This window comes from Chelon labrosus (genome assembly GCF_963514085.1).
Source record: "Chelon labrosus genome assembly, chromosome: 7".
Taxonomy (NCBI): Eukaryota; Metazoa; Chordata; class Actinopteri; order Mugiliformes; family Mugilidae; genus Chelon; species Chelon labrosus.
The window spans coordinates 15390624-15405478 of record NC_140343.1 but is presented as its reverse complement, the minus strand read 5'-3'; the positions used below and the strand labels follow the sequence as shown (position 1 = coordinate 15405478).

Sequence of the window (14855 nt, the reverse complement as noted above, 5' to 3'; positions counted from 1 at the left end):
AGAAATGGTGGATCCTGGAGATGAAAGGCCTTCAGATCACTGGCTGTACGCTGACACAGTCGTAACCTATCAAGCTCAGAAGTGTGTGCTCGTGGCATCGACAGGTCCACTGGGATGCTGTGAAGTCTCTTTGTTCTGTTTTGATGTGCCGTATTTCTAATACATGTATTCCAGTTCTCAAACTGCATAAAAGTTTCCCTTCCTGGCTTTTGATTAAGGAACTTATCAAACTGTTGGCAGCCTCAAATAGTTCGTTCCCACATTAATTAGTCAACATCTAAAACGGCTAACGCATCCAGACAGTCATCAAATGCATTGAAACCAGCCACGAGACGCATGCACCTTCATGTCACCTAGTGGTTTTGATGATAAATGCATGGCTTTCTTTTTTTCTTTTTTTTTTCAAAAGAATAATTCCACTATATCATTATATTATTATTAATTCCGCTATAATATTATTGACCTTGCTAGTTTTGGTCACCATGCCAATCAGTAATCACAAGACTGCATACTGCATGTACTACAAAGTCATCACAGTACTCACAGAGAGACGATTAAGAGGATTTCAGGAAGTATACGCTGGTTTTCATCTTTTTTAAATAACCAGGCTGAACCGTCTAAAAGTTTGGATGCTTGTTTTACTAGAGGTCAATTATAGAAAAAGCCGCAGTGTTCCCATATTTCAGCCTTGACCTTGATCATCGCGGCCAAAGCGAGGGAAGTCAGACCCAAGTTGTCATAAACGGATTACGTTTTGGATGCGTGTCTGTAATCAAGACCATCGCCGACGGTGGATTGAAAATTGTCTGTCGTCCCTTTATCAAACTGTCCGTCTTTATCTCGTTCGCACACGTTCAGAAGGACGTTGCCCGAAAGCCAAACTGCGAGCATGGCTGAGCAGATAGACGGAGTCTTCTGCCAGGGCTCTAATCAAAGGAAATGTTTAGCGACTGGCATGGAGCTCGCAGGGCTTTTCAATAATTTCGCTTGGCAGAAAGGAGGGCGCAAGAACCGAGAGCAGATGACAAGTGGAAAATTTATAGGTAGCCACATAAATCACCGACCTGACCACATCTGTCACATTCAGCCGGCAACGGACGCTTTGTCACTTTCATATTACATTTATTTTATTTTTTTCAGGAGGAACCTTTGATTTGAAAGTCTGTGAGGAAAGGTTTCTTTACTTTTAAGCTAAACTAAGCATAACTCTGATTATGCCGCCACCCCTGCTGATCAAAGGAGAGGTGGGTAAGCGAGAGAGATATGAAGAGAGAGAGGATTAATGGCTAACAAGAGGATTGGAGAGAGGGGAGGACGATACCGGATATGAAGGAACAGATGAATACCAAAGTAAAATTGAAACTACGTGCGGGCTCCTTTGTACTTTGGACAGTTAGCTAGTTCAAAAGTACACAAATTTGCTATCAATGCTGCTTTTAGGCCTCTTTTCTCCAACATACCCTCCTCCTCTTCTTTCTTCTTTGTCCATCTCCTCCACTCATCTTCACCCCTCTTTTGTCTCGCGTCTTCGCTTCTCCTCCCATGTCCTTTCTTTTCTCCAACGTGCATACTGCGAAATCTCTCTCCTCTCCTCTTCTTTTCTCTCCTCCTCTCTCCTCTCATTGTTACGCTGTAATTGGAGCTGGAAGCCTCAAGACAAGCGGCTCAGTGTTCGTCAGGCTGACAGGCAGGCCTGTTGGCTTCTATTAAGCTTTAATAAGTGAGCAGGATTGGAGAAGAGAAGGAGTTGAAGGGAGGAGAGAGTGCACAAGCTGCTGCTTTCTACCGTCACCTTCAGTGGGACGCAGGGAAACCTGTCTGCTGTCACAAACCGAATCTCTATCCATCCATGCTTTTCGTTTTCATCATAATCCCTTTTCACCGCGTTCCCACTTGCTAGAGTTTTTTCTAAATCTTGCGCATCCAAGAAAGACATATGAGAGGGATAAAAGAAACTGGCAAAATAATTACCATATCTGAGTGCTCCACGTCAAAGAAAAAGAGGCACATTTGATGTGCGGGAAGCCTGTTTGTCTGCAGCTACGTCTGTGCTCGCACAGCCGTACAGTAATATTACACACTCGTCAGGGCCTCTCCTCCTGCATGAATATGACAGCAGTATTATTGCACCATGCAGAATTTAATCTAAAGTGCCACACAGCAACCCTGGACCACAGCTGAGGTAAACGTTAGAGGACCCTCTGAAACCTGCAGCTGAGCGCAGAAAGAACAATTCCAGATGTGTGTGTGAGAGAGACGAGATTTGCGGTTATTGCCTCGTTCTCAATTTTTTCTGTGCTTGCTGCACTTTATTTTTGTTTACAAAGTCATCAGGGCTGTGGGTTATTAAACAAATAAATCCAGGCCATGAAGCAGTTCGTAACCCGACTTTTTAAAGCTCCTCGCAACATGTGTGTGTGTGTTGGTAACCTCCAAACGTCTTTGTCAGTGTCGCATCTGCGGCCGCAGGAACGCCAGCTCCTCTGAGGAGAGGAGCAATAATGTGATTGAAACTGGCAGTGGTTCCAAACCGAATATTGGCCAGAAACTTGAAAATAAATACAGCAAGAATCAAGCCTATGTTTAGGCTGCTGCAACAAAGATGCCAACAATATGTTCCCCGAGAAGAGAACTCCCAGTGAACCAACGCCAAATTCAGTATAAACATAGTAGAACATGGGTGCTTAAATCTATACAGAGACTGAAGGGACGTCTGTGCTGGTTAGCCTGCGTAACCATGAGCTGGCCGCGTGACAACACGAAGGAATGAAGTGAAGAAAGATACGCTGGGAGATTAAAGTTATGAGCTGCCATCTGTGTTCGGAGCAATTTTGAGGTATTGAGCAATCAGGATTTTGGGCGAAACGACCCTCCTAAATAATCTTTAACACCCGGTTAAATAAACACTTCAAAAATGCATAACTCAAGTCACATGTAAGGACCTGCATGAGAAGAAATAGCTCCGTTTTTTGAATCAGGATTATATATTTATATGCAAGAGCAGCGATGAACTCATGGAAAAGAAGGAAGTGAAAAGGAAACGAGGGAAGAAAAGGTCATGACATCCAGAAACAAATACAAATCATATTTCGCTTAAAGTCCGACACAGCCCGGCTGATGAAATTTTCTCTCCGGTTATTTATGAAGAAAATGCTCAGCTGAAGTGAAGTATACATGGCACACAATTAGCAGTCTTTGACTAAGGCCCGTGTCCATTTGTATCACTGAGCTCACTGGATTGGTGATAAAGGACTAATTAGTGCTGAAAAGGACATTGATTGAGCAACAAGGCCGGTTGATTAACGGCAGCCTTCAATCTATAGAAACCGCAAACTTGTCTAGAGTATGGACTCGCCCTGATAGTGCTGATGATGATCTCTTGTCTAAGCTGTAAGATGTAATTGGAAGTGACAAGGGATGAATGAGCGGTTTAATAAAATTCTCCCTCTAATGGCCCCTCCAGGATGAAGAGTAATAACATTGTTGATCCCGTCACCACAGCGTCATTAGTAAATCTCCAAGCAGCGACTTGTGATGCTAAAAAATGATAAATGTAAATGTAATGTAAAACTCACCTGCTTAAATTGTATTTAGGCTTAAAGTTATGTGCTAGTAAGAGCCTGGTCGCTTTGAGTGGCAGGTGGGCGCCATCACAGCTTGCTGCTGCCACCGTCTGCCGAGATGTCACCCGCCCACCTCAGCTCCTCTCACCCCTTTCCCCGTTATTGCGCTAGTCTGGAGTTACGGCAGGCAGAGTCAGGCACCGTCAAAATGGCGGCCACCTGAGCCACCTTGCTGATCCTCAAAAGTGGCTTTCTTTTTTAAATGGCTGTTGGCAAACGACAGCATTGTGTTAATTTAGGATGGAGTGTTTAGTCACAAACACAGTAAACACAACGTCACTCGAAGGCAGCATTTATGAGAAAACATCTGTTTTTTTTTTAGTAGCTGTGTTTGATGGAGGTGTCGTGGTTGAGATTTACAAATCTTTTGTATTTCTTTGTGGCTGTAAGGTACAGCCACACATCAGGGAATTGTCTGAGAGCAGTACAGTTGTAAAATGTGGTAATGGGTTAAGCATTCAGAAAAACTGAGAGGAAGGGCAAAGTGAGTCTTCTGCATTGTTGTGGAACAAGTCACAGTTGTGACTGGCACAGCTACAGCAGATTCAAGTTTAGTCTAAACTTGAACTAACATTCGTTTCAAGCCACCCGATTATTATTATTATTTTTAGATATTAAAAGATTTATAGTAAATGAAAACACTAAATTAAATGTAGCAATAAAAGTAAAAGGATTAGATAGATGATAGATGATTCCTGTGACTAAGGCTGTCTTAAGATGACATTTTAAAAAGCATGAATTAACATGGTCCGTGGTCTTGGAGGCAAGTCCTTCTGCTTAAAAAAATGTAATAAGTAGTGCCTTAAAATGATGCCTGTATTTGAAAATAACCCAAATTACATCACGTTTACATTACATTTACTGTTATATTTTCCATTATTACTCATATGCCCCTCACCTCAACACACTAGCGCTCAAGTAAAATCTCCCAGGGTGAAGTTTTAACAGCCACAGATTTTTTTCAGCCATCTGGTGACGAGATCTTGCTCTTTGTAGCTATTGTTTGTGCAGCTTTGGAGTTTTTGGATTTGACGCTGATTACGTGTTGAGAGAGCTCTTGGGCTTCTTGTTATCTGTTCTTCTTGCATCAAGACAAACTGGTGAGCCTGTTCTGGTTTATTTTTTCACTTATTTTTCTTTGTCTGAGGTTTATCAGCAGTGAGAGGTTTAAGGCATCCCACAGCTGTGTTGTGCTGCTGTGTATCTTTGGACTGCCGCGGTATTTATAGTGAATTATCAGAGGGAAAAGTTTACTTTTTTTTGAAGCGGTTTCTTTCGACCGTGGTCAGTTCTGGGTGTTGTTACAGCTGCGTAGTTATCACAGAAAATAAAACATTATCGTAGTTAAGTCGTAGCTTCCTGTTCACTCGTGAGTGCTAGCAGAGAGGGTCATTCAAGATTTGCTGTATAGATTAGAATTTCTGTTTACCTGGAAGTTCACCTCTGTATGTGCTAGACACAGGTTTGTAATGCTAGAGTGTGAGGGGGGGATACTTCAAAATTGCATAATATAAATTGTAATGTTTGGGTATAGGGATGTTGGGATCTGAACCTGGTGGTGCATAATCAGGTAACCACATGGCTGCTTTTGTCTTGGGAACAAAGGAGCCCTGGAAAAACTCTATTACCCACAATCCTCCAGGTGTGAAAAACTGACCAAGCAGTTCACTGGCTGACAGTGGCATGTGACCTATGAGGTCATCAGGTCATATAAAATGCACCGTTTGGCCTTTGTTCTCTCTCTTATTCTCTACTCTTCCACCTCTTCAACTCCACACCTCCACGTGGAGACCCCGAGCGGCTCAGCTGCAGCTGGCTGCCAGGTAGTCTGCTAACAAAGAGCAACTACTTGCAGGCCTGTTCTCCATACAGCAGCGAAGCGAGTTCCTGCTGAGGAATCTACACCAGCTCTTTAGCCAACAAACCAAAGGTTTTGCAGGCTAAACTCTCAAAGGACAGGAGCCACACGGCTAGTTAGCACCGAGCTGCTAACAAGCCACTTCAAAGGACTTCAAGGAGCGGCCAGTTTCCCTCTAACGTCTGCCATCAGGAAAACACAGCAAGGACTTCAACTTTTCCCAGCTCGGCCCTTCCATCAGCCAGCTTAAGGAGCAACACACCAGAATGGACTTTCCACCAACTGGTAGTATGACCTGGGCCTAGTCAAGCTAAGCTAAGCTACGCATAGAACTTTGATTGAATGTGATATTTGTGTTTATTGAGTTGTTTATAGTATAGTGGTTTGATGTTAGTTTAAAATGTGCAACACATAGACTCAGGGTCTTGCATGCTTAACTAACCTCTCTTCCTCTAACCTGGCACCTCATAAAACCCTTATCACATTCCACATATCTACTGGCCAGCACATGGTCTGAGTGTCCCCACTCAGCAGCCATTGTCTGTGTTCAAGACCTCAAGGCCCAGCGGCCATCTTGACACACCCACAACCGGCGGCCATCTTGACACGCCCACAACCGGCGGCCATCTTGACACGCCCACAACCGGCGGCCATTTTGGCTCACACACAACCAGCGGCCATTTTGGCTCACACACACACACACACACACACACACACACACACCTGTATTGAGTACACTGTAGTTAGCTTGTATGTTTACTTTTATTCTTGTTAATAAATGTCTTTTAAACATACCTGTCTGTTTAATATTGCACAAGAGTGAATATTGCCAACCTCTACACTGTCAAGAACTCCAAATTCCTTCACTTTAACAAGTTGTTAATGTGGTAATTTTGGTTATAGTTATTAAGTTAATTATTAATCAGAAATCTATATTGACAATTTAGCATAATTTATGAGACTGTTTTGATTAATTGGCTATCTTTTCCCTTCCTAGAAGGGTGGTGCCCCGAGGTGATCTAGTAATTCAGATCCAATTATTTAATAATAAATAATTATTTTTGATAATTATTAATTATTCATGATAGCCAAACCCCAATACTGAGTGCCTTAGTACCAGGCCCAACAGGGATGATAATAATCATGTGACTCCAAGTCCTCACATGGCCTGCACACTTTCAGACAATCATGGTGTATTTGAATATGCACTTGTGTGACGAATGAAGATGAAAGCACACCGCCCTCATGCACACGCACTTAGTTTGAATCATACAGGCGCAGGAACTGTTCAAACTGTTTTAGCTATGTTTTTTTTTGTTTTGTTTTTTGACATACATAGAGGAGCACCTCTGGCGTAGCGGTTCAGCAGTCTCTCTCAGGGTTTCAGCTGCCATTCCACTGCTTAATGTCAACGTGTATAGAGTAGCACTTTACTACACAAGGCCGCAGGCCACATTAATTATCCACCAGACTGTCTCATACTGCAGTATTTGCACCACAACCAGCTCCATTTGTCCCCATTAAAAAGGAATTTGTCACGTAATAAAAGTATGTTTGTTTAGAGAAACACTGCTGTTCTCTCCATGTTCACTCCGTCTCCCATTCTTCGCCCTGCTTCTCTTCTGTGCACTGTGTAAGTGAGTAAGTGGCTCCCAGTGTCTATTAATGACATCCATTTATTATCTGTGAGAAAGGATTTATTTTGCTGTCCTTGTGGAGACAGTCCTCGCTCTGCCACTATCGGTGTTGTAATTTAACAACTATTACTACTGTTTGTCTAAGGCCCCAAATGTTGGAGTTAGCTTTAGGCATCTCTTTCTCTCTCTCTCGCTCTCTCTTTTCCTCTCTTGGTGTTTTCTCTCACTTTGTAACACCGTCCTCTTTTCTCCAGTCTGCTTCCCTTGGCACAGTTTCATTGTATTTGTTGGTGCTGGTCCCAGGAGCTCAGGCAGCAAAGGACAACTTTTCTTTTGGCCTTTTTCTAATTGATCCATGGCAGCCAGCCCTGTGGTCTTGCTGTATTCATAACTTCAGTAATTCATAACCAGTTCTCTCTGTGGGAGTTCATCTCACGTACTTAATGCAGAAATACACAGAATCATGGGTTTGTCTGCAGATATGTTACCTATTTATTTGTAAGCAAAAACTTGACGCAACAAAGATAGTGTCTGCATATTTGTGTGACCCAAACCAAGTACAAGTTTGAAAAATTCGTAGCGATGAAAATAAAGTCAGGTGTTGTTGCAAACAGAATCACGTTTCTATTATTTATTCAGGATCCAGCTTCTGAGGTCAGGTCAAGTGGTACATAACACATACAGATGGGATGAATAACAGATTTTTATGGTTTCAAATATATAACGTATTACTCACCGTTAATGCCAGACTTGAAATCTCTCCCTATAAAGCTAATGTTGTGAAACATGTTCGGGTTGAGAGCTATTCTCAATCAGGAAGACAGTTATTACAGCTATTAAAATCACCATCCACTTTACGTAATGAAGGCAATTAGCCGCAGCTACCTTGGCTGGAAAGCAGACAACCATTCCCACCCACAGAGGAGAGAGAGAAAATAGGTCATTTTGTCTGGCCGTTTGTTAACTCCCACATGCTTAATACAGGAAACACTCATACCATTTAGATGGTTTCACCAGTTAACTGTTCCTCTTCTTTTTGTGTATGATTTTATCTCCGTGTGTAGGGATGCTGCTCCAGGAGACTTTCATCGAGGAGCCTGACGGCTTGGTGTCTGTGAACCTGCTGGTGGTGTCTGCTGTTTCAGCCTTCGCTACGGGAGCCGTCCTCTCCGGCCTGACAGTCTGCTGGATCATGAGCCACCGCCACCGCCACTCCCGTAGCTCTGGAGCCAATGGCGCCCGCCGGAAAAATGACAAAGAGCAGAGCATGCTGGGGCAGGGCCGCAGTGGGTCAGTAATGAGCGTAACGAGAACCAGTGGTGGTGAGAGACGCCGTTCGCAGGCGGACAACCCCTTTGTCATGCCCAACGGCTGGCCTAAAGGAGAGATGGACCCAGGCTTGCTGCCCACCCCGGAGCAGACCCCACTGCAGCAGAAAAGGTCCATGCGTCTCCCAGATTCCGACTGGGACCAAAGCCAGACCTTCCTCACCGCTGTAGGGACTCCCTGCCCCAACAACTCTGTCATCTACTTGAGCTCCAAGTTCCTGCATGGAGGCGGAGGGGGAGGAGGTATGGTCCGGATAGAGGACCCGGGGGAGGTGGTGCTGCCTCCTCACACAGAACGCCACCGCTACCTGATCCTAGCCACCCAGAGAGGGGAGCATGGTGGCAGTCGCCCCACTGGCACCCTGAGGAACTCAGCGGGAGAATACATCTACCCCGCCACGCCACAGGATTCCCCCGACCGAAGGAGGGTGGTTTCCGCTCCCACTCCCCACATGGACTATGGGGAGCCTCGCTGGAGTCACGAGGCGCTCAACTACAACAGCAACAATGGAGCGCCCTATCACGCTCAACGTCAGGGCCTCATCAGGCCAGACATGCATGGGCCCCGAGGGCTGGGAGAACTGGCTGACTTCAGCCACCTCCTAGGAAAGAACATGGGAGAGCGCACACCCAGTGGTCAGTGAGGTGAAGTGGGTGAGCCCTGACACCAAGCTCTCTCTGAAAACCCATTCCCTCCAACAAACTGGAATAAATCAACCCCTCAGACTGACTGTCCAACCTTAACCCCTGTCTGTCCTCTCTCACTGTCATTCAATGTTCTGACGTCATTCAGCTGACTGAAGAGAGAGACAGAGAGAAAAGAAACAAAGAGAGAGTTGAAAAAGGAGAGGAAACTCTCCATACGTCTCGGTTCCTCTGCTCGCAATCTGAGGTGCTCTGATCCTCTGATCTGTCAGTGGTGCCACCCATAGAGCGTGACTTTAACACCACAGGACAAACAGCAAGGTTAAAAAAAAGGGGGGTGCAAAGGAAGAGGAATCCTCTTAAAAGGACAGTGTGGAGGTTTAAAAAAAAAAAGAAAAAAAAAAGACAATTTCGCTTGCAGCGCCAAATGTGAATGGTCTCCCTCCACCATTTTGTTCACTGTTTTGACACCATGGATCTTCTTTGAGTGTGAAATTTTGTTTCTGCTTTAGTTGTTTTCGTGCCAGTGGCATCCAGCAGACAACAATGTGCTTTACTGGATTTCAGATGAGACTAAATCTGTTGTAGCTGTGCCAGAGGGCAGAGACTCTCAATGAATCATGCAGTGTGTATGTGATCATGTGTGTGTGTGTCAGTGTGAATGTGTGGCCACAACAACCCCAACCAGCGTCCTGTCTTAACTGTGAAGTATAACTATATAATGAAGTCGGTGATAACATTGTTTTCCTTTTTATAATCAATCACAGAGAGACAAAAGGATTTTATTATGTGTCTACTTGAAGCTCTGTGTTTTTGGATGGTTGACCAGCGGCTAGCGGTGGGTTCAGTGTAATTTCTGTCACTCCCAGCATTGGTCAGAGCCACGATGGAGTGAAAGAGAGCAATAATACACAAGAAACACATAAGAGTCAAGATAAAGTCAATTTAATTTGATATTTTTATATCACTATCTCCTCAACAAAGCAAACTGAAGCTTTGAGATGTCAGAAAAGGTAGGGCTCTGGGAAAAGGAACATTATCTCCCCTCCCTCACTGCCTCTCAGTAAGCCTGGGTCTGTCTGACCTGACCCGAGGCCTCCCTGGGCTCCGTAGTCCATTTGAAGGAGGGAATGTGAGCCCTGGCTGTCTGGCTATCTGACTGAGACTGTGAGGCCCGGCCGCTTGGGAGCTCCATTCAGCCTCCTCTGCCCGACACTGAGCCTCTTTGTGCCCCAGAAGCAGGAGGAGACTGCAGCAACAAATAGCTGTTAAGAGTCAAAGACCTAGCCGGCCACCACAGCCTAGCAGAATATCAATGAAGAGGACAGCAGCGCCATCCGTCATGTGAGATACACCATCCAGGCCCGGGCATCTCTCGCGGTTCACCCCGCGCGGGCATTTTCGCTGGTTTGCCAGGACAGGGAGGGGCCGAGGGCTGGAGCTGGGGCCGAGGCCAGGGTTGGGGCACTGCTAACTGTCACTGTAGTCATCCCTTGTGGCTTCACCCCCTTTCTTTAATTCAGTGTGTTTCCCCACAAAAGCAGGATAAAGAAAACAGATGGGCAAGACTCGGGTGTGGAGTTACTCTTTCACTCTGTCGTCTGATCTTTTTATGTTTTTGTCAACCCTCAGCCGTTAGCGATTCAAATGTAGATGCACAGATAGCTTTGGTCCATCTGGGTCACGGCGGTGGTGTTTTTGTGTGTGTCAATTCTCTTAGGTCTCGTATACATGGACGTGTTGCTCATGTTGAGTGCAAAAAAAAACAAAGAAGACAATAACAAAAAAAAAACACTTTGATCAATTTTACTGTCGTTCTCACCCTTCCTCTTTTTTTTCTGCTCTGTTCTTTTCTCCGTTGAAGCATTAACGGATCACTAGCATCCGCAAATGCATGCCGACAGTGTCAGAGCCTTGCGTGGGAGCGGCCGATTCTAAACAATATATTTAAACCATTATACTGCACACAAAAGAGGGGCATTTAAAGTGAAGAAGCTGGGTGCTGCATTTGATGATAGATAATATCATATGCACGCAAGACACACGGCGTTCGGTTCTGATAGAAAACAATAGAGTTTCCGTTGATGTGGCTAAAATATAAACATAAATCTGTTTTCCGTTTGAAGCAGCTAATCTTTTTTCTTTTATCACTTGACTCTAAAGTTCCCCTTAGCTCCGAGAAGAGCTTTATAGCATCTTTTGACTAACTGTTTTGATTTTCTTGTGTAAAACAACAGCTTTGACGGACCCTCACTCCCAAAATTAGTTTCTGCTGATCAGTTAGCCATTGTTTCTACATAATATTTATTTTAAACTTCAGTTTGATGAATTGAGACTTTTTTTTCCCCCCCATTTAGCAAAATAAGCCAAAATCCATTAAAGTTAGGCAGCGCAATCTGAACACAGCTTTGGCTGAATAAAAGTTGTCCGGATTTAGATGTAAATCAACTGTTTCACCAGAGAGGTGTAAACAAGAGCATAAATCTGACCAGATATTTGGCGCTAGCTGACAGTTTTTGATACGAACACATTTCTGTTGAGGTTTAATACCCATCCCTAACAAATGTACAGCCAGCGCTGGAGGTAATATATGAGACAAGCCAGTGAAAGAGATTTATAAAACCAAGGACAGAGGAGGAGGTCAGGCAGGCGAACGTGATGTTACTGCATTACCGCCTCGCCACATTAGTACAGTGTATTCTTTACACATTCCACCCTGAAACAGGTCATTAGTATTGAGGATATGGAGCTCTCCACCAGCCCCTCATTTCTCCCCCTGTCTCCATCTCTGCCACGGCCTGAGTGCTGCATGTCTGTGTGTGTGTATATGTGTGTGTGAATGAGGCCCTCTCTGTCTCGGCCGGCGTGCGCAGCCAGCCGTGTCCTTGCTCCGCATCTCCTCCGGTGTTTCACTAAACATGCTTGATTAGGCAAAGTACATTCCCAGCTCCCTAATGGCCTGATGAGCCCCTGAGAAGATTACTACAGACACATCAGCCCTGAGAGGGAGGTACACGTTCAACCAGCTCTTTTTACCCCTCCGCTCACCGCCAACCACACACACACACACACACAAACAGGCCCTTTAACCAAATTTGGGATGCAATTGAATTAAGATCAGAAACAGAGCTCAGGCCTGAAATAGGCTGTCTGCGTCTAGGAAATGTATTGTGCATGATGTTATCGTACTGAGTGCAAAATTTGATTACCTTAGTTCGGCATTACAAGGCAGCTAAAGAATTCAGGTGTAACCTCATCCTTGTTTATTAAAGCCATCATCCTCCCTCTTCTTTACATACTTCATGTCATACCTCCCCTTTTAACAGCTGCACTTCTTCTTCTTCTTCTTCTTCTTCCTTCAAACCCCTTTTATCATCAAACTATCTGTAGCAAACGTAGGCCAGAACCACACTTCCATTGTGTTTGTTGCTATAAAAGGTTGGCTGGTTAATTTAATGAGTCAGTCACAGAAACAGAGATCAAACTAACCTTCACTTTATGTCACATTAAACCCTTAAATAACAGACTTTTTGGGACATTTTGGAAGCCTCTCAAGCGGTAAATTGCTTTCCTTTGCTCAGGATTTTCTTTTTTATGTTAAATGTAGCCCATATTGCCTCCAGCCCTGCTTACATACAATTCCTCTTTATCTCTGCCCTGCATGTATCGACACGCACGCACAAAATTCCCACCCGGCCTTTTCGGACCCTGTCTGTCCATCTGTGTTTTTACTCATCATGTTGTTTCTGTGAGCTTGCCGGAGAGGCCACGGCTTCGTGTGTTGGGGTTGTTCGTGCCGCGTGGCCCAGTGATGATGCCCCCCCCCAGCCAATAACTGCCACTTTGCCCTACCGTGCTCCGACTGTATGCGCTGTATGCGCCCTGAGCCCTACCAAGCGTCCAGGAAAGGAGACACACTTGTATCAAATCCACCAACCCACTGGGAAGCCATGACATGAAGCAACTCCCTTCCAAGCCAACATGTGAGAGCAAAAAGCACAACAACAAGGCGAAAACAGAATCAACGTTTGGATTTTTGTAAAATTGTACATGTGTTAAGTCAGCACTGATCATCTTTGTCATGTTTGTTTTTTCTATCGTTTGTTTCCGTGGTAGATATTCGGTTTAAAATTTATATGGAATATTATTGTATATGATTTTAAATTCTCTGGTGTGCTGGATTTGATGACGACAATGAAGACGAACCTGATGACTATCATGATTCCTGTTGTAATGGAGCAGTACTGTGAGCAGCACCGAGGTGTTGCGTCCTGTTTTGGATGCTGAGTTTGAAAGGAGTGAGAGAGGAAGAGGAGTGAATTAACCCTTAAAGACTGAATTGGAAAGGACACGTTTCTCCTGCAGAGTGGAGTTTCCTGCTACTGTGAAGGACCCTGTCGTCCTGTGGCTCTCACCAGAGGCTGGCCCCCAATCACCCCGGGGGCCTCTGGGGCAGGCTGTCATCCGATGACAACACATGCCCCTACTACGTGTACATAACCTTGATGCTTACATGTAATTTAAGTGCAGTAGCTGCATGACGACACAGCCTCTGTGTGTGTACAGAAGTAGCGATGTGTGAATTTGTACAGTACATGCAAGTGTGTGTGCTTGTGTCCGCGAAGAAATCTGTCGTCACGCAAAAAGCAACACATGCATGCACCCGCCAACGACTGCACAGTACACACATACACTAAAACCCACGCATACACAAACACACTCCAGCAGTTGTTCACCATTCTCCACATTGTCCCGAGCTCTGCCTGTCACTCCGCATGGAGACTTTGCTCTATGTCAACTTTCTTATTCTAATAAATCACTCAGACATTGACTTTCCAAGTTGTGATCATTGACCACGGTGTCTCGGAAGTAGTTCAGCTAATTAACATTAAAATAAACAGTTTTGTTAGTTTGTTATATCATTAAAGTTGCTGCAAGGAGCAGGAGAAATAAGTATTAATTATGCAAAATGGACACTTTCTGTCAGTTCAGGGCCTTAAAGGGCGTTTTTTTACAACCTGGACCTTATTTCTGGCATAAAATACTATCGTTTACTCACCCATATAACTTTGGTGTCATGTGGAGTCGTTCGTCAGATATTTAGATCCGCGTATATCCATATAGTGGGAGTGACTGGGGCACTGAAACGCAGCCTCTAAATAACACATTATCTGTGGCGAAACTCGTTCATTTCACCAATATTTTGTTATGATATGCTAGTGCTATTCCCCGTTGAGTTCGGAGTTACCTGTTATCATCATCAGGGGTCTGTAGATTGACCTACTAACCTCTGACCTGGATGATGTCATCTCTGAGCGCCGCACGACTTGTTTACCTGTAATTTGCTACTGCTATTTTTTGCAACATGGCAGAATATTTTTCCGATTCTGAGGTTGTGTACGACGACTTTATTTATGATGGACGTCCTTACCGTTTTGAGCCAGAGTATACGGATGAGGAGCTCGTTGAAAGGAGGATGCGGAGGCAGAGAGAGGAACAGCTGGCCAAAGAACAACAAACCACTGCCTGTCCACGAATAGATAACAGATAACTCCAGACTCAACGGGGAATAGCACTAGCGTATCATAACAAAATATTGGTGAAATTAACGAGTTTCGTGGCAGATAATGTGTTATTTAGAGGCTGCGTTTCAGTGCCCCAGTCACTCCCACTATATGGATATACGTGGATCTAAATATATACCGAACGACTCCAAATGACAGTAAACGATCGTATTTTATGCCAGATACAAGGTCCAGGTAGT

The 14855-nt window shown here is 44.5% G+C and overlaps 1 protein-coding gene across 1 annotated transcript in view; it reads left to right on the top strand.

Annotated features, from left to right (window-relative positions):
• The window catches only part of sema6bb (sema domain, transmembrane domain (TM), and cytoplasmic domain, (semaphorin) 6Bb), a 105395-nt gene extending 91400 nt beyond the window's left edge, over positions 1-13995 (top strand). The window contains exon 17 of the mRNA XM_084548675.1: positions 8183-13995. Within this exon, the coding sequence (XP_084404801.1) occupies positions 8183-9090 (908 nt within the window). The 3' untranslated portion in view covers positions 9091-13995. The remainder of the gene's footprint in view (positions 1-8182) is intronic.
• The last annotated feature ends 860 nt before the right edge of the window (positions 13996-14855 follow it).